The following is a 25,195-nucleotide window of genomic DNA, read 5'->3' as shown; positions in this document are numbered from 1 at the left end:
ATCTTGCATAGATTTGTTTGTTCCTCGGACTTAATTTAACGAGGAGTCAGGATTTTAGTGCTGCTCCAGTATAACTAGAAACACAGAAACCAACTACACACCCATTTTGAGTTTTGGACAAGATGAAGTCATGACTTTATTTTTGCATAAATTAGAAAAAAAAAATACTTTAAATGACAGTATGTAAATATAATATTGACATAATATGGTATTAATTCTGACATCGCCAATCACACTTTTACTTTCTGACAACGCGTATGCACATCACTTGATTAGCTAGATTGGTCGAAAGTAGTGTGGCTAATTAAAACTGAGCTTTAAGCTGGCGGATATCCAAGAGTAAACGAACTGAGGTATCAAATAATAAACCAGAAAGTGTACTCTATAAGAAACAGAATATTTGAAATTTACTGATGGGAAATTAAGTTACAGTTCAGTTGCTCAGAACTAATCTGGGCAGATTTTTCAGCATAATCAAATTGAAAGGAATATTTACTTCTAATTTTAAGGAACTGTACGATATAATAATTATTTTCAGTTATTTTAGGTGTAGATTATGCTTTTAGATATCAGAATTTCTGTTAATACATTTTAGGCATGTTCGCACATTCTGCATAAGCGCCGCTGATTTTGTACACTGATTGGAAAAATGAATGGGCACCATGGGGGGGGGGGGGACGCGCAGAAAAGAAATTTTCTCGATTCGCATGAGATATATTCTATTTCAATTATTAAAATTTGGGAAGAGGTAAATTACATTTTGAAAGTGTTGACAGCAAACTACGATCTGAGTTACTTGCTGCTATTTCTTTAATTTATTAAATCACAGAGCCTAAAATACGCGTTGCATTTCACGTGCTGCGACTACAAAATATTACAAAATGTGAAGTAAATATCAGGCACTAAAGTTACTATATATAAAATAATATATAGTAACAATATATAAAAATAATCAGAGGATTATTTTTATATATTATTAGTTAATCAATTAGTAATTAATAGGTAACAAGATAATTAGTTATTTTTTACAATGCTGTTAATCAAAGATGAAGAAAAGTGCACATAATTTAAGAAATACATCTCGAACTTGCCTGAAATGTAGCGCACTCTGTACATTACCTAAATTATTTTTAATGTGAGCTGTCATTAAGGTTTTGCAAGGTGACTTTATTTATCTAACATGTATTATACCAAATATAATAATGGACTGGACCCGGACTGACTCTATACCTATTTCCCTGCCTATGGTAGGTATATGTTAACCTGGCTATTATACAGGTAGGATTCGGTGGCACATGAGCTACCTCAATCGCCAAAGGAAACCAACATGTCGCTCTCTTGCTTAGTGTCTTTTTCTCCCCCCCATCGGGGTATCCCAATTCTCCTTTCCCCTGATAGAGCCCATGGCCTCATTGCTTTATCTGGAGAAAAGCTTTTCCTACGCCCACCTTACTTCTACCTGTATCCCCCTCTCTTGTGAAAACCCTATACACCCCCATACGCCAATTTTTTTTTTAACTTGGGCTCTGTCCAGGAAGCTCATGCGACCCTGGAGAAAAACAGGAAGAGAATATGGGTATCCTGGCTTAACTCCTAGCGGTGTGTATGAGCAACCTGGAGTCCCATCTGGGGCTTTGTGGCCAAAAACCAGAATACAACAACAGAATCCAACACACAACATTTTTTCTGGCTTTTACAGTGGTACTGTATTTCTTCACAACAGTACTTATGGTGCAGATGTGGGAATTATTATTATCATCATGTCTACAATGGCACCTAGACTTCCGTCTATTTCCACCTGAAAAGCCGAATTTACGCAGAACTTCTGCAAAACGGGCCTGTATGGAATATTTCCCTCCGATGGCCGTCCCCAGTCACATAGAACCGGGCCTGAGTCCACCATTCTAACAGTGCCTCATACACTAAAGCCCGCACCCACTGGAAGTAGTGCTATACCGGTGGGTGCAGATGTGGAAAACCACCGGTGGCGCCTGACCCCAAACACTATTCAGAGGATATTCATGTGTTGTTGAGGCGGATCCCAGGACTTCCTCCATTAGCCGCCGTTGTACATCTTGTGTAGAAGCTTAAGCCAAAACGGCCAATTTTATGTAGTGTGTTGGATGTGTAAGTGTAGTGATATGGTGTGTTATGTTTTCGGCCGGTATCTGGCTCTTAGCAGATGGGAAGTAGCAAAACCTGGTCACCTTGCCCCCCCCCATCTCCGCCATGTGGAGTCGGCCAGGATCTACTATCACTTGCTGGACTAACCCAGAGCAAAAATTAGCATGAAATGAAAAGGCTATAGAAGAACTTTGGGAGCTGGAGAGGTAAGAAAGAATAGAAGAGAGGAGGATCAAACAGAGGAACTCTCCAATAGTTAGAAGGTAGAAGAAATAAAGCAAGGCTAAAGGAAACAGAGGTGGAGAAGTAGACTCACTTTTCATGCTATGGGAAATAATCCCATGCAGGATTCCATCATAGAAGCTAGGATCAGCAAGATTTCTTGAGATATAATTATGTCCAATCTCTTGTAGACATTGCTCCAGGCAGTTCCTCGGAGAAACAAGTTTTTTTTTTATCAAAATAACATATATTATACTGTTCCCCCATTTCCATAACTTGTTATTATGGCTCATGGTCGACCCGTGAACTGCTATCGCCGTCTTGCCCACCTCTACGCAATATGACCTAAATTTTAATCTTAATATTGATATCAATAAATGACATCAATCGAACAAATGCGTTTCCAAGACGTGTAAAAAGCTGAGGCTCTATTTCAGTGCTTATTGCGAGGGGGAAAGCTGGGCGGCACTATTCACAATGTAACTGAGTAGGAAACATAATCTGTCTACTATGTTAAGGCGTAGTGATTGTCTCCTTCTTCAGCACTAAAACTAAACAGTTCAGAGACTTCTTTCGCTAAACGAAGAGGTCCAACAACAACTAACAAATAAAATTTTGTACACATTGAAATGTGTGCAACAAGCACAAGTTGTTAGTACCAAAAGGAAAAACATTTCCGAAATGTCTGTTCCCTGCATGATTTCTGTTCAAAACCAGCATTACAAATATTGTGTTTCTGCTATTCCAACGTCATACAAAACAATGAAAGCCATTCTAGATCCCATTTTATAACAATATAACAAGCGCGAAGTATATATGGTCAGTTTTGAGAGAAAATTGTCACATTTCTTTTCGTGTTTTAGTCCTTTATTGCTTATTGAAGTCGAGAATAAGCCATATTCACCGTACTTTCCATTTTCCTTGGCATGTTTTTTCTGTTATTACTTGCTGAATTAAGTCAATAGGCATCTCTGACAAAAGTGCATACACTTCTTATGTGCAGTATACATTCAGAGTAATCATAGAGTGCGCCGAAACTTTGTGTTGATTTTTTTATATTAGCAAAGAAGTGACGTAATGTACGCATTGTGTTACACTTTAGGCACGTTTGATTATTTTTTAAACCATCACATTTGAATGCATTTATTTTGGATGATAATACTGTAAACATTAATTATTAGCCATAATAATTTAATTACATAACAACGAACTTATCAACGCACAGTATACAGACATGATTAAAAATGACACTTCATGACATGGGCACACATTTTAGAAGTGTTCGCAAATGCCTAACTCTTAAGTAGTTCACCATGTCTATTCCTCCTTTCATCTGTGTATGTTCATCATGTCATTTTAATAACATTTTGAATGATTTAACAAAAACCTTTTTGAAAAATTCGAATATAACACTAAGGAATTCTGGATACTGGGAGTTCAGTTGTTACAGGGGGACGGACAAACAGACATTTTATAAATTTGCAAACGCGCCTAAAAATATTAATTTAAAAACAATCGCACCGTATGGAGTACAGTGTGATTGTTTTTAAATTGTATAAAGATCTATTGATGAATCATATAGAGATCTATTCCACTTGAAGTAAGGGAGAATCATTGGCTGCTAGGAATAATGATACTCCTATTAAGGTCAACAACCTTTTCTGATGGATACTCATTTTCAGGTGCGTATTAGCCAATTTGCATATTTCAGAAATATGCATGTTTTATCCTTCAGTTCAGATTTGGATCAGTTATTATTTTCTCAGGTATTGCATCTTTTTTTGATTTACACCCTAACCTTTTGTACGCCAGTGTATATAAAATGAAGAATTGTGTAAAAACTATTTACTTATAAATCGATAAAAAATATGAAGTCAAAACAACCAGGAATGGGGCCTAATGCTCATGTGGCGAATTTATAAGATTTTATAAGTTTTTATTCAATAACAGACATTACAGAGTTAACACCAATGACAATGTAGAGTACAGTATTACAAGGAAAATTAAATAACAGTGCATTTAAGAAAACATATATCTGTATATAAATACACGGACAACCAATTATAGTGTTTAGATGATTATCAAACATGAAAGATTATTTTATTTATACAAGAATTAATGATAAATCTTCACTGCTAAGTTGAAGTTTTACAATGCGAAATTAAATTTGGGTAATATATAAAGGGGGTCTAGTTGCAAGTTGCTCGGCAAAGGCAAGGCACGAGTAACGGACTGTTTTTGCTGCAGTCAGTCCTGTATTTGATTGAAGAGAGTCCGAAATGAAGTCAAAGGAACAGAATAAGTTATATTTTCTATGCATATTACTGATGCAAGGAGAAACTAGAGCACGTTTCCACTCCAGAAACTTATTCACTGACCAGTGGCAGGCGAACGATATGATGTTATATTATCCACGGCTGAGTTGAACTAACGTTCTGGAGCCACCATGCCCAAGATACTTTACATGTTTACATGATGTTATATTACGGAAGAAAGGAATACTATATTGATAATGCAATTGTTTTCTTCATAAATATGCATTTCAACAGCGGATTTGTCTCTGGAATCGACCTAATCTCTCGAATCTACCATTTCTCAAATCATAATTCTAATCCAAGATCACAGAATTTCCGTTAGGGTCTCTCAGATTACGATCCTCACTCTGTCAATAATTCTTGTCCTTTTCTTAATTGCATTCTGCTGTGGCCGTCAATATGGGTCATAAAACAGCTCTAAATGTACACTTCCTACTTTACCGTTCTCCTGATGCATTCGGTAGTTGTTGGAAAGGCGAAGGTGTTATTTCTGAAAGTGAAGCTTATCCTCAAAATCGAATAAATCATGGATGAGTGAAGAGATTATTGATCCCCGAGGATGAAATGGCTTCTGTGAATTTTATGGCGACTAATACAGGGGACGATGATGTTTTTCGTTCGCTATTTTTATTCATCTGCGTGAGCACTTTAAAATCTTACGCAACTAACGTACTAAGCGAATTTCAATATTTACATGTGACATGTTTCAGTTTAAGACAGCAAGGAAAATGAGGATTTAGACATGGTCAGGAATGAAAGTAAGGTGTGAATTGAACTTCACGTAAAACATCCTGCAAAGTTATGTATCCGGCAATTTACTCGATATAAACTATTAAAATATATTTTCTTAGTAACGATAAAAACTGCTCCTTTGGTTTTCACATTTTGTCAGCACAAAACTGACAATCTGTTAGAGTCAGTTTGTGGATCCATGAGAATTTCAGAATAAATCATTTCGTTATTTATGCACTACATTGAACAGGTTTAGAATCTCTTTCGATACTATTCGATTTACACATTATTAGTATAGAGTTTAATGACACAAGTATTTACTGTGAGGTCAAAGTATCTATTCATAGCTCATTTACAAGAACATTGTAAGTATTGATAATATATTTTGGTAAAGGGCTATACAATTAAGATAGAGCAGGTAATTAAGATATGTTTGAATCATTTTCGAAGAAATGAGGCAATGTATGTGAATCTTGTATCCCGACAAGTACCCAGAGACTAGTCAAATAATGAGAAAAATCGACCACTAATGGTAAGTAGAGTGCGGAACTTGAGCATTGGGCAGGATTTTCTTCCATTAGTAGGAAGAGTGCGTATGTCCAGTCTCGCAGTACGACTTCTTCATAGGAACACCACAGTTTTGGATCCTGCTTTATCTAGTTTGTTGCTGGTATTATTTTTATAGATTATAAGCCTATTATTCGCATAACGGGACCAGTTATGCGAATAATACGCTTATAACCAGTGTAAGCTACATGAAAAGGTTGTAAGAGTGGGGCATGAGGTTGTTTAGTGAAAAGGTTGGCACATTCATTTCCCCGGAATTCGGCAGATTCAGCAAAATATCACTAACTGATTGGCCTAAGGACTCATTGCTTTTCAGTATAGGATGAGAGGGAAAAAAATTTTATTCAATGGCAGATTGTTGTTATTTGGTTTTTAGAGCATTAGCAACTAAGGCTATTGCTCCGGGGATATGCGGTGGTCATTCCCTGACCTTTCCGCATCCTCCGTATTTTGTGGGCACGGGCTCGAACCCCGGTCTAATCAAGAAGCGTGTGCTACACACTGCTGCTCCTGCCCACCTGGCTACGGAGGCGCCTTCAATGGCAGAGACTGCACTAAGACAGTCAGTGTAAATTAGGACTCATGTGACAGAAAGATCAATGATCTGGTCGAGCGTGGTAACACCACGTGCTACCTTTATGACGTATAGTTCGGCAGTGAAAATACTGCATGCAATATAGATGAATGTAATGATGTGATATCCAGAAAGGAAGAAAAAACTAAGGCAGAACCTACCAGAATCAGTTTTCAATCCGTCAGTATATATTTCACAAGCCTGTGAGTTGAGGTTGAAGTGAACTGTCTGATACCGCAAGGAGCTATAACATTCTTTCCCAATGGTGATCATTACAAGAGGCAGTAGCATACATACAAGGTGAAACAAATACAGTTGTGTCCTGCAAGATTTTACTTGGATCTAAATTCCAAGTCTGAACCAGTTCGTTAAGCCTATGGGACGCAGTTTGATTTTCATGTGCCTTGCTATCGTAGAAGGAATCTCAGTGAATAGCATATACGTATTCCCAACTAGGATGCGATGGAAGACTCCGTATATTTGAAGCATAGCGAAACAACGGTGTTTTCCCCTCAAGGTGTAATTGGATAGCCATGCGTTTCGATGAAGGCATTTCACTGAAGAAGTTCTGGCCCTCTCAGAGCACTGTACTGCACGACATTTGTTGTAAAGTACTTCTCTTGGCAGAGTCGTATACCGCAACAACCGTAATCTGGACATTGACAAATTAGAATTTTTTAACGATGTGGTAAGGTATCTGACCAGTTACCCTTGATTGGGATGAGATTGATTGAAATATATTCAACCCCTTTAGACAAGCAGTGATGACTGACGCGAGTTTGGAAATTAAGCTTGCTGCCTAATATCAGTTCCAAAAATGAAGTATTAAGCAGTTGGTTTAGCATTAGCATTAGCATTAGCAGAGGCATATGATGCAAGAAAGCAAGCTTATTCAGCATCAGCCAAAAAAAAAAAAAAAAAAAAAAAAAAAAAAAAAAAAAACACCCACTCCCATTTCACCCCTCCGTTCGTTCGAAATACCTGTCCAGTTGAGCTTTAAATTTGTTTAGGCTATCAACTTCAACAACAAGTGATGGAAGTCGGTTCCACCAACCAACCACCCGCTGGCCAAAGGCAAATTTCCGCACATCTATCCGACATCCGTCCTTCCTCAATTTGAATTTATGCCCTCTGAGGTGATTATTCTGAGAAAGATGAAGAATCCCATTGGCATTGAGCATGCTCAAACCATTCAAAGCCTTATACACCTCTATCAGATCACCTCGCCGGTGCCTAGTCTCCAGACTCTGTAATTTGCAAAACTTAAGCCTTTCTTCGTAAGAGCAACCCTTTGTTCCATTTACTAATCTTGTTGCCCTTCTCTGTACCCGTTCCAGCAGCTCTACATCCTTCTTGAAATGAGGCCTCCAGACCTGTATACAGTACTCAAGATGTGGCCTTACCATTGCCTTATACAAGGGAATAATCACCTCCTTATCCCTGCTAGAAAAATTCCTGTATATCATTGACAAGACACCATGCGCTACTCTTGCAGCTCGTCTGCACTGCTCAGAGAACTTCATATCTGCCTGCACAATTACCCCCAGGTCCTTTTCATTCTCCACCACTGTCAGTGTAGTACCGCAGAGTTGATACGTTGCTCTGGGGTTACTGTTTCCCATATGCAGCACTTTACATTTGTCGATGTTAAACCTCATTTGCCACCTCTCAGCCCATCTGTTCAACCTTTCCAGATCCTGTTGCAGCAGCATAGCGTCAGTATTGTCCTTAACGACCCTGCCAACCTTTGTATCATCTGCAAACTTGGACATTAAACTTGATATCCCATCATCAATATCATTCATAAACACCGAAAACAACAACGGACCCAACACTGAACCTTGAGGAACTCCACTAATAACATTAGTCCACGTTGAGCAGTGTCCATTGATTACCACTCTCTGTCTTCTGCCACTCAACCATCCCCTTATCCATAGCAGCAATTTGCCTCCAATGCCACACTGCTCCAATTTGTGCAGCAGTCTTCCATGTGCAACAGTATCAAAAGCCTTTCTAAGATCCAAATATATAATATCAAAGTTATTCCCTGCATCCAGTTCTTTTGTGACTACATCATAGTATCCAATCAAATTGGTCAGGCAAGACCTGCCCTTAACAAAACCATGCTGCGTCTGAGCTATAACTGAATTCTTGTCTAGATGATCCTGCAGTGCTTCTTTAACCAGTGCCTCCATTAATTTACCTGGAACAGAAGTGGTTTGCTGGTTGGTCCGTTGTTATAGGCGCATCAACGATTTAGTCCATATTTTTTTTATTATATAATACGTTCTGTAGCCGATTTACTGTTTTCTGGATGAAAAATTCGAATTTTAAGGAGAAAAAACTTTTCTATCCGCTCCTGAGACCGACTAACTCAGCCATGTTATGAGAATTGACAGTAAAAATTCCTCCTGTCATTGACGGGATTTGAACTCAAGTCTTTTCCACCTGGCGTGGAGAGGGCAGTGATTATACTAACAGTGCTACCTACGAGGGTGGTATTAAAATGTGAGTGGCAGTAGATTTCTGTCCTGCTTGTCCAAACCCAAGCGTGAGGGGCCAGGATTCTATTTTGGTTAAGGAGAGTTGGGGCTGCCGTTCGATAGTATCGTACTTTACGACTGTTAGGGAATGGTAAGAAAGATCGACGCATACATGTAAGCTTCAACAGTTTTTCGTACATCTCGTCTAATGTTGTTTACTCGAATTGTGAATAAAGTTGTACTGAGTCCCTGTGGGTTGTTGTATTTATAGGGTTTAGGCGCATCAGTGACTCAGACCATATTGCGCAGTATATATGGTATGTTTATTTGAAGTCCACGCAGATGGAAGTATAGTACTGTATAGTGTTTCTTGTCAAGCGGCACCGGGGGTTCCCCCAACTCCGTGTAGTATATTCTGTGTCAATACAAACTCTGAAAAGGCGAGAGATAGTGTAAGTGTTGGTGTAGCTTGCGTAGTATACTTTCGAGTTGTGTTGATATATTGTTCCAGCGCCATTTAGCCGCGGGGCTCCCTGAAACTGTAGTATGGGAAGGTGTTCTCAAGCCATAAACCACTATTCATTTTGTAGTGATAAACCAAAAGAAGCACTTGAGATTATATCAGCACCTCAGTGTACTCCTCCTGCACAAACCACTAAGTTTAGACTTTTAAGCCATTTAAAAAAAAAAAAAAAAAAAAAAAAAAACAGTTTATCCATCATGCCGGTTGTGTTTGCAAGTGGTGTGAAACGATACTGAGCAATCCATAGCTTCCAAAAATTACTGGTTGCCAATTTCCATGAAGTGGTATATCATCACGAATAGTTTACCTTCGAATTATAATTGCCAACTGAAATATTTGCAGGCTGTTAGGGGTCCAAGAGGTTGCCCAATTTCGTATCGAGAAAAGATTTCTAATAATTTTTGCTATTATGTGTAGCTATGGTTATGACAACACGAATATCAGAAAACTTCTAAAAGCTATCTAGTCTTTAAAAAAATAACACAATTGTCCTTAAATATACAGAATGGAAGTTATTTTTTTAATATCAATTTTAATTGTCCATATTGCTAAATTTAAAATATACTACAAAATAAATTATCAGTTTATAAAGGGTTCATCCTAAATTAGAAAAGTTGTGTAGGTAACTGAAGAATCGCTTATCCGATTATCCTAAGAGAACTTTTTTCTTGCAAATTTATGGAATATAGACAGATCCTTGGTAGTGAGTTAGACTGATTAGATTTTTGCACATGCAAAATCATTTCGATAACCAATCATCACTGTCAAGGGAAAAAAATAAAGGATTTATTCTTTGATACATATCTTTCCCTTTTTCCCTTTGCACCGTCGTAGTACTACCGCCTTTAACTATTTTCTTTTGAATTGCGGTTTCAAAACACATTCCCTTTTTACTTCATAGAAAAGTAACCATTATGAGTCGCAAATGCGTCCGACACCATTTCATTTCCAATCTACAGTGCCATCTTTCGCTTATGGAGTCGCAATAAAATTTTAATAGAGTGCACTTCTGCTTCTCTGCCTTCTAGTTTTCCATTATCAGCACATCCTCCAGGGGCATTTCGATTCATAATGCAACGATTACATTTCAGTTATTTACTTGGATAATGGTTTGAGGCCCTCATTCTAGCGCATGAAGGATGATTACAATCTCTAAGAGAATGAAAACTACTACATACGTTTTCCTGGTTTCAAGTTGCGCGACAACAAAGAATTCATTTTACAGGTGGATAAGAAAGTCAAAATGAAGCGATACACTGCATATAACTTAGCTTAAAATTAAGTATACGGATGCACCTTCCTTCTTAACTTTCGGAAACAAAACAGAAATAACTTTAATTTACGAAACCAAACATTAACATGTTGGGTATAATAAAGTGAGAGAACGAAATACGTTGTAACCAATGCTTTAAAAGTGATACTATCGCGATTTATTAAATCATACATAATTTAAGACCATCAACCCATAATTTATATTAGCTGATCAAACCGAAAAGAAACTTTCTCTTTGTTTTCTAAGATTATCAACTTCAATTATTACAGATAAACCCACGAATTCGTTGAAATGCATTTAAAATGTTATTTTAATTATCTCACACTATGGGGCTTCTCCCCCTGCTCGCCCACCTTTTCTACATAAAATAGAGGTATACGGAGTAAGTCAAATCTTTTCTACGTAAAAGACGCCTATCGAAACGCACTGATCGATATCTAATCAGGAAATGACCTATGTAATTATTTACCTGTGCATTTGTAATGCGCAGAATTCTCAAGGTCGAATAAATATCAATATGTCATTATTTACCTGCGTTTATATAGGTCACTTAGGAAAAGGCCTTTTGCTTCGGATTCCCATAATGCATGAGGAATATTGTTGCATCCGAAACAGCAGGACTAAAATATTTACAAACTATACAAATATTTAAAATATTTACAAAATACTAAACTATTTACAAATATACAATATTCATTAATAAACAAAAAAACGTTACAACTGAACATCAAATGTTAGACAGTGAAACACGTGCACGAGGTTGGTGAACCTCGTGCACGTGTTTCATAATTAATAAAATGCAATTAATTATTGTCAATAATTAATTGCATTTGGTCTGACGTAATTGCCTCGCCCTCTTCTCCCATTAGCTCGAATAAATATGACTAGGAGGAAAACTTTTTTAACGTATAGAGAGATATTATGTATGATTTTAATACTAATAATTAAATTCTCTTTTTCAATTAACTGGATAATTATGTAACATTCGTATTAGTACGACGCTTTTTCTTTTTTTAATAAACCGTCAGTAGCGTTCCTGGTTAGTGTGACCATGAAAAACACAGCACCGTTAAGTTCACCCATTTAAAGGGTGTACCACCAATCCTACGAAAAATATTAATAGTTTAGCGTTTCTGCGTTTAGAAATTTGTTTTACCCAATCAGACTGATGTTTTTTAACTGAAACCTTGTGTATTACATAAACTGTATCGGAGCTTTTAACCCTTGACGAGTTCAAGATTCTTTCCGAAGCTTTTGGAAGTTAATATATTCAGGTATTGGCCACACCTAAAAAATATGGTGCTTGTAGTTAAGGTTCAGAGGAAACTAGATTGGTGAGGAGCGAAGAATGGCTGAGAAGGTGCGGAAATCAGGTAAAGTCTAGCAATTAGACATCTTGGTGTGCACCTGATTGAGGTATACGTGTATAAGACCCTAAAGAGGATTAAGTAAAATGAAAGAGGGAGATACATTTTCACCAGCAGAAAGGACAAAAAATAGAGGACACACAAATATAATATCTTTGGAAGTACAGAAGTCTGGATTTTGTGAAAAGATTTCCTTCGGGCAGCATGTTATAGGTTACTGGAATTAATTACCTGCCAAAGGAATTAATTACTCTCCGTCTCGACGAGATGGAGGGTTTGTAGAAGTTCAAAGTAGAATTGGATAATCATCTTGTGACAGTGGGGAAAATGTGGACGATTGGATTTTTTTTTTCCATACGCTTTTTTTTTTTTTTTCTTTTTTGCTTCCTTGTATCATTTAGCCATTCTAATACTAATATACTCTTCACCCCTCCCTACCCTCGTGGCTAACGTAACATTGAATATCAGCGGCTATGACCTTGTCCTTTAGCACTGTATGAAAAAGCTACGATTCGAATAAATCTAAACAGCAGAAACGTTTATGTGCATTTTTTCGGAGTGGCGAGTTGGTCTCTTGCCTGTGCCAAAGTCACAGTAAAATGGTCTCCACTGAAGACCGTTGTTCAAAGTTGCTACTAGTAACAAAATCGCATGTATCTTAAAAATTTCATTCCTTCTGTTAACATCCAAATATAAGATTCAATTTGTATATTTATCTATTAAAAATCATACTGATAAATATTTTAATCGACCTTGAGCTCTTCCTATTGATTGCTTGTTCTTTTGTACAATTTTTATTAATCGCTTCTGAAAAAAATATTTTTGTCTCGTCTTTGTTTTATATATATATAACAAAGTAAAAAAAAAAAAAAAATATATATATATATACACACACATACAGTTTATGTACACAATGTGCGAGAGTGTGGTGAATCCCTTTGCTCTGTTGCCACTGAAATATAACAAAATTAACACTGAAAAAAGTAAGCAATTATATTTGGAGCCCACTTCTTGGTATGAAGTTGCAATTATAAAAAGGCAATAAATAGGAAATTAAGAGTTGCGAAACTTTTCTTTCCAGTAATAAAAAAGACACTAACTGCTAATCACCAAAAGAGATTAACTATTATTCTCAATAGGGACATCCATTCAAAATGAGGAATTAAGAAATATGTCGTATAGTGACAAATGGGCCTGAAGTACTGGGGTCCATAGTTTAACAGATATTTATTTAAAGTATACCCAGTATAAAATAAAATAAAATAAAATATTTCCAGAAGCTTTCGGAACTCGTGTCCCTTTCTCAACTGACAGAATGTTTTTGAATACATTACAAGCAAAGTGTGGCACGTTACTCATTCGTCATTGTTGTAGCACGGACGTGTGCTGCCTTGCGCCAGTGATCATCCATCAATAAAACGGTTGTCTCCAGGATTGGATGTATACGCATGCCTTTCTGGCGATTTAATGCCTTAGGGTTGTTCATTATGTTTAGTGACTCTAGCCATAGGCGGTGGCGAAAGTGTCGCGCGTGGTCCACTATCTCAAAGTCGCGCTTGGGGTCAAGATCGTGGTTGGTAGCCCAAAAATGTTCTGCAAGCGCGGACTGGTCAGTTTCGGCAAGCCGGATTGCTCTGTCGTGTTCCGTGAGGCGATCCTGGAGACGTCTCGATGTCTCACCTACGTAGCAACTGTTACAGGCCCTACAGGTGATACGGTACACTACATTGCTGCGTAAGACAGGTGTGACAGGGGTCTTCACACTGGAGACAAGTGAACGTAGGTTCCTACCTGGTAATTGTACACATTTTATGTTGTAACTTCTCAGGATCTTCGAGATACGTCCTGACACTCCTGGATAGTACGGAATGTAGGCGGATGATATGCCGACTTGCTTCGGAGGTCTTGGGTTGGAAGTAAGTTCTTGTGCCTGTAACAAGCATCTGTTTAGTACATGGGATGGATAACCGCATCTGGTTAAGTCCGCCTTCACACGGGAGATCTCGTTACGTCTAATTGTGTCGGTGCTGGAATGGCTCCAGGCCCTGGAGAACAGGGTGCGGGCAGTGCTATTGAGATGGCTTGGAGCGTGGCCGGACCCGTAGTTGGTGAATTGACCGCACCACATGGGTTTGCGGTATACTGAGGTCTCTAGATGTGGGCCTACGCGATGCACTAGCACGTCCAGAAACGGGAGCGAACCGTCCACCTCTGATTCTACGGTAAACTTGATGAAATTGGATAGAGAGTTGAGGTATTCTAGTAGTACCGTTTCAGAACCACGTGGTATTATGGTAAAAATATCGTCGACATATCTACACCACGTTGTAATAGGTGTAGGTGGGTTCTGGTGTATCTGCTTCTCCAGATCTTCCATGGCGATGTTAGCTACTACGGAACTGACAGGGGCACCCATAGCAGTGCCATGTACTTGTTTGTAGAGTGAGTCTTCAAAGGTGAAGATGCTGCTAGAGAGGCATAGGTTGAGGGCGGTACAGATGTCATCAGTGGATAGTGACGTCCTGGATTGGAGGCTTAAGTCGCTCTCAAGGAGCCTTCTGGCGCAGTGCACGGCCTGTTGGACGGGAATCGAGGTGAATAAAGAAACCACGTCAAATGATGCCATGACAGAGTTATCAGGGATTGAAATGTCCTTAATGGTGTTAATGAATTCACTGCTGTTTTTAACGGTGTGAGATGTATTACCTATAAGAGGCGAGAGGAGGCTCGCGATGTGTTTGGACAGTTCATACGTTGGGGCACTGCAGCAAGACACTATAGGTCTGAGAGGAATACCCGGTTTATGGATCTTTGGTAATCCGTAGAATTGTGGTAGTTGGCAGCCAGTAGCACGCAGAAGATGGTGAGTCGCGGTCGGGATCTTCTTATCTTTAAGCCATGCGTGGACAAGTTTATTAACATTTGCTTCCAGACGTTTCAAGACTTTAACGGGAGGATCAGGTAGAGGTTCATATACGTTAGGATCGAGTAATAGGGCCAAGGCTTTCTCTCGGTAGGCTGATCGGTCCAGCACAACAGTCCGGCGCCCTTTATCCGCAGGAAGTACAACGATGGAGTTGTCTTTTCTTATAGATGACAGGGCGGCACGTTGGCGGTGGTTGAGGTTTGAGCACGTTTTTCGAGTGTTGCGGAGGACTGCGGCAGTCTTGAATCGGATCTCGTTGGCAGTTTCTTCGGGAAGGTTGGTAATACTGGCTTCTATGCCCATAGCGAGCTGTGTGATGGGAGGTTTCGATGGTATAACGGCGAATTTCATACCGTTTGATAAAACACTCAGCTGCTCGTTGGACAGTTGTTTGTTACTTAGATTCAAGACGAAAGAAGTCGTGTCGTCTGAACGAGTGTTCGTCTTTAAGGAGTTAGTTTCTATGCTCAAGTTTATGAACTTGCGCTGTTGGCGTAAACGGTAGGTATCCGAGGTCTGACTAGCCCGATGGCAGATGGTATGTATAAGGTTTGTAAATACAATAGGCGAGACCTTACCTTGTATATGTTGTAACAGTCTGGACTTGTTGTAGTCAGCGTTCCTGATTTCACGGTGGAGATGGGATATCCATAAATTTAACGTGCGTAGGCTGAAGTTAAAGCAGGCACGATCCATATGAGAGTTGTGGAACGGGGCTTTGTATCGGAACCCTTTAGGTATAATTCGATTGCTTTTGCATCTGTGGGCGAAGCGTAAATGCTGCCTGTAGCGAGCTATTGAGAGGAAGCACTTTTGCAACTGTGCACAATCGTTGTAGGTATTATGGCCATAAAGTGATCGAATAGTGACAAATGGGCCTGGAGTACTGGGGTCCATAGTTTAACAGATATTTATTTAAAGTATACCCAGTATAAAATAAAATAAAATAAAATATTTCCAGAAGCTTTCGGAACTCGTGTCCCTTTCTCAACTGACAGAATTTTTGAATACATTACAAGCAAAGTGTGGCACGTTACTCATTCGTCATTGTTGTAGCACGGACGTGTGCTGCCTTGCGCCAGTGATCATCCATCAATAAAACGGTTGTCTCCAGGATTGGATGTATACGCATGCCTTTCTGGCGATTTAATGCCTTAGGGTTGTTCATTATGTTTAGTGACTCTAGCCATAGGCGGTGGCGAAAGTGTCGCGCGTGGTCCACTATCTCAAAGTCGCGCTTGGGGTCAAGATCGTGGTTGGTAGCCCAAAAATGTTCTGCAAGCGCGGACTGGTCAGTTTCGGCAAGCCGGATTGCTCTGTCGTGTTCCGTGAGGCGATCCTGGAGACGTCTCGATGTCTCACCTACGTAGCAACTGTTACAGGCCCTACAGGTGATACGGTACACTACATTGCTGCGTAAGACAGGTGTGACAGGGGTCTTCACACTGGAGACAAGTGAACGTAGGTTCCTACCTGGTAATTGTACACATTTTATGTTGTAACTTCTCAGGATCTTCGAGATACGTCCTGACACTCCTGGATAGTACGGAATGTAGGCGGATGATATGCCGACTTGCTTCGGAGGTCTTGGGTTGGAAGTAAGTTCTTGTGCCTGTAACAAGCATCTGTTTAGTACATGGGATGGATAACCGCATCTGGTTAAGTCCGCCTTCACACGGGAGATCTCGTTACGTCTAATTGTGTCGGTGCTGGAATGGCTCCAGGCCCTGGAGAACAGGGTGCGGGCAGTGCTATTGAGATGGCTTGGAGCGTGGCCGGACCCGTAGTTGGTGAATTGACCGCACCACATGGGTTTGCGGTATACTGAGGTCTCTAGATGTGGGCCTACGCGATGCACTAGCACGTCCAGAAACGGGAGCGAACCGTCCACCTCTGATTCTACGGTAAACTTGATGAAATTGGATAGAGAGTTGAGGTATTCTAGTAGTACCGTTTCAGAACCACGTGGTATTATGGTAAAAATATCGTCGACATATCTACACCACGTTGTAATAGGTGTAGGTGGGTTCTGGTGTATCTGCTTCTCCAGATCTTCCATGGCGATGTTAGCTACTACGGAACTGACAGGGGCACCCATAGCAGTGCCATGTACTTGTTTGTAGAGTGAGTCTTCAAAGGTGAAGATGCTGCTAGAGAGGCATAGGTTGAGGGCGGTACAGATGTCATCAGTGGATAGTGACGTCCTGGATTGGAGGCTTAAGTCGCTCTCAAGGAGCCTTCTGGCGCAGTGCACGGCCTGTTGGACGGGAATCGAGGTGAATAAAGAAACCACGTCAAATGATGCCATGACAGAGTTATCAGGGATTGAAATGTCCTTAATGGTGTTAATGAATTCACTGCTGTTTTTAACGGTGTGAGATGTATTACCTATAAGAGGCGAGAGGAGGCTCGCGATGTGTTTGGACAGTTCATACGTTGGGGCACTGCAGCAAGACACTATAGGTCTGAGAGGAATACCCGGTTTATGGATCTTTGGTAATCCGTAGAATTGTGGTAGTTGGCAGCCAGTAGCACGCAGAAGATGGTGAGTCGCGGTCGGGATCTTCTTATCTTTAAGCCATGCGTGGACAAGTTTATTAACATTTGCTTCCAGACGTTTCAAGACTTTAACGGGAGGATCAGGTAGAGGTTCATATACGTTAGGATCGAGTAATAGGGCCAAGGCTTTCTCTCGGTAGGCTGATCGGTCCAGCACAACAGTCCGGCGCCCTTTATCCGCAGGAAGTACAACGATGGAGTTGTCTTTTCTTATAGATGACAGGGCGGCACGTTGGCGGTGGTTGAGGTTTGAGCACGTTTTTCGAGTGTTGCGGAGGACTGCGGCAGTCTTGAATCGGATCTCGTTGGCAGTTTCTTCGGGAAGGTTGGTAATACTGGCTTCTATGCCCATAGCGAGCTGTGTGATGGGAGGTTTCGATGGTATAACGGCGAATTTCATACCGTTTGATAAAACACTCAGCTGCTCGTTGGACAGTTGTTTGTTACTTAGATTCAAGACGAAAGAAGTCGTGTCGTCTGAACGAGTGTTCGTCTTTAAGGAGTTAGTTTCTATGCTCAAGTTTATGAACTTGCGCTGTTGGCGTAAACGGTAGGTATCCGAGGTCTGACTAGCCCGATGGCAGATGGTATGTATAAGGTTTGTAAATACAATAGGCGAGACCTTACCTTGTATATGTTGTAACAGTCTGGACTTGTTGTAGTCAGCGTTCCTGATTTCACGGTGGAGATGGGATATCCATAAATTTAACGTGCGTAGGCTGAAGTTAAAGCAGGCACGATCCATATGAGAGTTGTGGAACGGGGCTTTGTATCGGAACCCTTTAGGTATAATTCGATTGCTTTTGCATCTGTGGGCGAAGCGTAAATGCTGCCTGTAGCGAGCTATTGAGAGGAAGCACTTTTGCAACTGTGCACAATCGTTGTAGGTATTATGGCCATAAAGTGATCGAATAGTGACAAATGGGCCTGGAGTACTGGGGTCCATAGTTTAACAGATATTTATTTAAAGTATACCCAGTATAAAATAAAATAAAATAAAATATTTCCAGAAGCTTTCGGAACTCGTGTCCCTTTCTCAACTGACAGAATTTTTGAATACATTACAAGCAAAGTGTGGCACGTTACTCATTCGTCATTGTTGTAGCACGGACGTGTGCTGCCTTGCGCCAGTGATCATCCATCAATAAAACGGTTGTCTCCAGGATTGGATGTATACGCATGCCTTTCTGGCGATTTAATGCCTTAGGGTTGTTCATTATGTTTAGTGACTCTAGCCATAGGCGGTGGCGAAAGTGTCGCGCGTGGTCCACTATCTCAAAGTCGCGCTTGGGGTCAGGATCGTGGTTGGTAGCCCAAAAATGTTCTGCAAGCGCGTACTGGTCAGTTTCGGCAAGCCGGATTGCTCTGTCGTGTTCCGTGAGGCGATCCTGGAGACGTCTCGATGTCTCACCTACGTAGCAACTGTTACAGGCCCTACAGGTGATACGGTACACTACATTGCTGCGTAAGACAGGTGTGACAGGGGTCTTCACACTGGAGACAAGTGAACGTAGGTTCCTACCTGGTAATTGTACACATTTTATGTTGTAACTTCTCAGGATCTTCGAGATACGTCCTGACACTCCTGGATAGTACGGAATGTAGGCGGATGATATGCCGACTTGCTTCGGAGGTCTTGGGTTGGAAGTAAGTTCTTGTGCCTGTAACAAGCATCTGTTTAGTACATGGGATGGATAACCGCATCTGGTTAAGTCCGCCTTCACACGGGAGATCTCGTTACGTCTAATTGTGTCGGTGCTGGAATGGCTCCAGGCCCTGGAGAACAGGGTGCGGGCAGTGCTATTGAGATGGCTTGGAGCGTGGCCGGACCCGTAGTTGGTGAATTGACCGCACCACATGGGTTTGCGGTATACTGAGGTCTCTAGATGTGGGCCTACGCGATGCACTAGCACGTCCAGAAACGGGAGCGAACCGTCCACCTCTGATTCTACGGTAAACTTGATGAAATTGGATAGAGAGTTGAGGTATTCTAGTAGTACCGTTTCAGAACCACGTGGTATTATGGTAAAAATATCGTCGACATAAAAATATCGTCCACGTGGTATTTTTACCATAATACCACGTGGTTCTGAAACGGTACTACTAGAATACCTCAACTCTCTATCCAATTTCATCAAGTTTACCGTAGAATCAGAGGTGGACGGTTCGCTCCCGTTTCTGGACGTGCTAGTGCATCGCGTAGGCCCACATCTAGAGACCTCAGTATACCGCAAACCCATGTGGTGCGGTCAATTCACCAACTACGGGTCCGGCCACGCTCCAAGCCATCTCAATAGCACTGCCCGCACCCTGTTCTCCAGGGCCTGGAGCCATTCCAGCACCGACACAATTAGACGTAACGAGATCTCCCGTGTGAAGGCGGACTTAACCAGATGCGGTTATCCATCCCATGTACTAAACAGATGCTTGTTACAGGCACAAGAACTTACTTCCAACCCAAGACCTCCGAAGCAAGTCGGCATATCATCCGCCTACATTCCGTACTATCCAGGAGTGTCAGGACGTATCTCGAAGATCCTGAGAAGTTACAACATAAAATGTGTACAATTACCAGGTAGGAACCTACGTTCACTTGTCTCCAGTGTGAAGACCCCTGTCACACCTGTCTTACGCAGCAATGTAGTGTACCGTATCACCTGTAGGGCCTGTAACAGTTGCTACGTAGGTGAGACATCGAGACGTCTCCAGGATCGCCTCACGGAACACGACAGAGCAATCCGGCTTGCCGAAACTGACCAGTCCGCGCTTGCAGAACATTTTTGGGCTACCAACCACGATCTTGACCCCAAGCGCGACTTTGAGATAGTGGACCACGCGCGACACTTTCGCCACCGCCTATGGCTAGAGTCACTAAACATAATGAACAACCCTAAGGCATTAAATCGCCAGAAAGGCATGCGTATACATCCAATCCTGGAGACAACCGTTTTATTGATGGATGATCACTGGCGCAAGGCAGCACACGTCCGTGCTACAACAATGACGAATGAGTAACGTGCCACACTTTGCTTGTAATGTATTCAAAAAATTCTGTCAGTTGAGAAAGGGACACGAGTTCCGAAAGCTTCTGGAAATATTTTATTTTATTTTATTTTATACTGGGTATACTTTAAATAAATATCTGTTAAATATGTCGTAGTGACACGTTTATTGTTACCCCAACTCCCAACAAAGTCATTTTAGATGGATAACTAAAAATATGCCATAACTAGAACAACATCGTTACTCCGAGTTTCCAACCGAAAACTGTTTACAAAACTCCACTGGGTATGTCCACATAATGACATCATCTCAATCATTTCTGTTGAGAAATATTCTCGAAGACGATTCTCCTTAGGTAAAGAAGAAGAAGAAAAGATAATAATGGCAAGCAAGTTCTCCCTTAACATCACAAGATTTAGGTAACGTAAGAGAATCAATAAAATTTTATTACAACGGACCGAGAAGTCTCCACAGGAAAAGGTATTAAAAGATGTTTTAAATTTAGAAACTCTCAGCCTAACAAAGCTTATGGGAAGGCACTCAACATAAGCACCTAGACAGCTAAAATTTTTTCCTGAATCCTCAATTGTACTTTCAACGATCTAAAATAAGTTTCCCTACAACGAAAATTCATATTAAACATGGCATATTCAAGAGTAATATTCCTGCCTTATTCAATTTTTGTTTATCAACATAATTTGAGTAAAGTTACATTTATCGCACAGTTATTTTGATAGATAAACCACACTGGATACTACGTTGAAGGATGGCCGGTTCATGTGCTTAAGTCTTATAAAAGTACTGTTCAAACATTAAGTTAAAACAAACTTTTTTAAAATGTAACTGAGTAACTTTTTTACAGGAAATTTAATGTCCACATGCAATTTAACATAATAAATCCGAATAAGGCATCAGAATAAAATTAAGTTTCCGAAACATGAAATCAAGTGGACTATAAAAGTGCATATTACAACAGCATCACTCATTTCTAATACAATTAGGTAACAGAATGCATCTGATATAATCTAAAGCTAGCTAGAGATGGCCAAAGCTTTAAACAGTCAAGATAAATAAGAATAAATTTCAATAAAATCAATATTCATTCTCAGAGTTTTTCAGAGTGATGCGCTTAGTTAATGAGCTAAATAATGACTTATGCGCTAATAATTTTAGATTGAAGAAACAAATTTTAAGTTTATTGAATCAATAATTTTGGAAGATACTGCTTCACTGTTAGTATGTGATTTTATTCTAAATAAATTTCCATATGCTAATTTAGAAATGGGCACATTAAAAATTATTTCTGAAATTGTCATGGTACCTCGTTGAGGTAAAGACTTTCTCGTTAAATCTGTACATAATACCTGTATATAGCTCCCTCAATGTTGGAAGTTTTTCTGTAAGGTGGTTGATATAAATTTGGGGGGGAAAATGGCTTGTTTTGTTTTGTGGTTTTTCACGCGCTAAAAATCAACTGACACTGAGGCGTTAGCGTATTTATGTCTGCGTGTATTTAATGGTCGCTTTACCTGTTTTACTGGATCAAAATTTCCAGTTCTATACAATCCTCACCCGAGACCTCCGAACTCGGGACGTTTGAAAAAAGCCTATAAAAATTCCTCAAATCTTGAGGAAACTGGAACTCGGGTCATTCACACGCGGTGTGAAAGAAGAGCAATCATGTCGATTGTATTACACGAGACGATTATCAAGAATAGTTAAAACAAAGCGACAATATTCGCTGCAACACAAAGTGGCACCCAGAAAACAATTTAAATCCATAGTCTAGATGGCTAAGACCTCGTACTATGTAGCCGTCCACCGTTGGGAGCAATCAACAGAAATATCGGGCTTTCCTCTGAGAACTACTGTAATCTGTAATACTTTGTGTTGATTTTTTCTGAGTACATTTAAAATACAGAGACTCAGAGAAATTCTGTCGCCTCTGTTCAAGACCCGCTCACCTTTGACTCCAGCGGCTTCAAAGGGTCACAAGAAGATGGCCTGCCATCACGACCGAGAAGTTGAGAAGTTATATTTCCTGGACAAAACATGGGCAGAATGGCAACTGTCCTATTTTTTCCCTTTAAAAACCTGAAAACGTGCGATTTTAGCACCCAGTATTTCGTTCAAAAGTCAGGAGAGAAGGGAAGACTAATGCAAAATCACCCGAACCGTAAAAGACATTCTTCGTTCAACTTCTTCTAGGGAACATGCACAGAATGGAAACTAGCAGGCCCTCCCGCAACCGTATAAAGCAGTATACCTCGTGGAGGGATTGATAGTTTTCATTCCCTGTAGGTATTGCTCCTCGCCTAAGGGACTTCTGGCTGGAGAATTTTTGCAATAAGCTGTTCTCTCCAACTTAGTGTTGTGGGTTAGGCAAGCAATGACTCGCACTGTTCTCCCTATCCAGCCCTCATGGGTAGCACAGTTGGTAAAATCCCTGTCCTCCCCACACCGTGTGAAAAATATCTGATTTCGAATCCTATCAATGACGCGGGGAATTATGGATCTTTTTCACAACGTGGCTGAGTTAGTCAGTCTAAAGCGAGGATAGCATAGTTTTCAGGAAAGCCTTTCTTCCAGCAAACTCACCACAGAACACACGAAATTTACAGACTTTATATACGGCGCAATATGGTCTAGGTTGTTGATACGTCTAAAACCTTGCAACAACTCTCTATCCAGCAGAATACGTGGGAGCAGCCTGGGCGACTAAGCCATACGCTTTCTTATTCCTGGGTAGAGCCAATTTCATTCCACGAGAACTCGCTTTAGAGGTAAAAGCTCACTAAATTGCCTGCGTTCGAAGACACTTTCCTACTCAAGACCTCCATCTTGTTCCACATATCTTGGATGTTTTAGGGATTGGATCACGCTCTACTCCTCCCAGAAATATTCCATGCGCTAAAATTCCACGAGAGCAAGGAATGCTCTCGTGGAGGAGTAGCAATTTTCACAACAAGGCCTTGTCATTAGGTGTAACGAACGATTCTCGTTCGTTACACCTAATGACACTTCAGGTGTAACGAACGATTCTCGTTCGTTACACCTGAAGTGATTATCAGGGATAACGATATTGCCTGTTAAATTCTGAGTGATGATTATTATTCATGAAAACAGACGCGTATTTCTATTCAAACTCAATATAATTCAGTCTAATTATATTGAGTTTGAATAGAAATGAGTTTAGAATTCCAATGTACCAATAGTTTACATGGTGAAATAAATAATGAATATTTGAATACTTCCAATATTCAAAACAAAATACATAACTGTGAACACAAAAACTTGATAACTTCACATTCTAGACTATTATTATATTTAACGGCTCTTGAGAATCTTGACTTGTATCGAAAGGTTGGTCCAACCATGAAATAATGGGCAAACAAATATCCTACATCGGTACTTCCTGACACTATTGCAATTTCGAGTCATATTCCAAAAAAATTGTATATGGAATTATAAATGCTTTCTTTTTTCCAGACAGTTTGGTGTACTGCAATTCCACGTGGGACGGCTTATCCTGCTGGCCAACTACAACCGCCGGTTCTCTGAGAGTTATTCCTTGCTTCGCTGAATTAAATGGGGTTCCATATGACAGTAACCGTAAGTAGTTAAAGGTGTATGCGAAGAATTTAATTCTTAATTTTCAAAGTTTTCTTTTGTTTGATATTTCTTTACTCTCCCATGCAGTAATTAGAGGTCTGACAATTAAGCTGTGTTAACTCAGCAGTAAGATATTGATCTTTATGTCTCTATGAAAAAAAATGTGCTACTTGTAATAAGAGACTCCACCCAAATATTAAGCACAATCTAATTTACAGTGAATACGAGGCTATTAATAACTTTATTTTGAAAATGTGAATGGATAGTCAGTCTTCATGACACTCCTTCCTTCCTTTTAGTTAAGTGTCTTACAAAATTCTGAGATGCTCTCGAAACGTAGCTTCCAGGAACTGAGGAGGCCAATCAGAAATTAAGTTTAAAGTGCAGAAATAAATTCTGTAGAGAACTTAACTAGGTAGTGAACAAAAAAGAGCATCAAAGTACCTCTCTATCATTCCAAAGTTTGAATGTTTAGTGCTTCAAGAAGAGAACAGCGATCTGCTCGTGATATTTGTTGCTATTTCGTCTACGCATGAATCTGCTGAATAATCGCCGAACAGATTTGACTGTGTTTAAGTCGTTTCGTCAGATTCCATTAAATTTAAATTCTTTGCCTTACTTCGTGATATCTTAAATAAAGAATTAAGAGATGGATAAATATTTTGTCATTTATCAGGTAGCACATATACTACAGAGTAGTGTATAGAGGAAAACACAACACAATTTGTTTGTTACTACTCTATATATTATACTATTAAATTGACAATTTGCCTGCGATTTATTTTGTGATACTTTCTCTTCAAACTTGGAAGCACAGCTAGTACATTATACACGAAGAATATCCATCAAATAAATACGACTAGTAAAATAGTGAAATCCCCCCCCCCCAAAAAACAGTAACCATCCTTATCTAGC

General features: G+C 40.0%; 1 protein-coding gene across 2 annotated transcripts in view; it reads left to right on the top strand.

The window, feature by feature from the left end:
* The window catches only part of LOC150079303 (diuretic hormone receptor-like), a 310,651-nt gene that overhangs the window by 160,968 nt on the left and 124,488 nt on the right, over positions 1 to 25,195 (top strand). For both annotated transcript variants that reach the window (XM_090382355.1, XM_090382354.1), the window contains exon 2: positions 24,158 to 24,280. In XM_090382355.1, the coding sequence (XP_090238481.1) occupies positions 24,158 to 24,280 (123 nt within the window). The remainder of the gene's footprint in view (positions 1 to 24,157; positions 24,281 to 25,195) is intronic.

Source organism: Mastigoproctus giganteus, chromosome 10 (genome assembly GCF_048544385.1).
Source record: "Mastigoproctus giganteus isolate SK-2022 chromosome 10, ASM4854438v1, whole genome shotgun sequence".
Taxonomy (NCBI): domain Eukaryota; kingdom Metazoa; phylum Arthropoda; class Arachnida; order Uropygi; family Thelyphonidae; genus Mastigoproctus; species Mastigoproctus giganteus.
The sequence above is the reverse complement of the archived record's forward strand: the minus strand, read 5'-3'. Positions and strand labels throughout refer to the sequence as shown.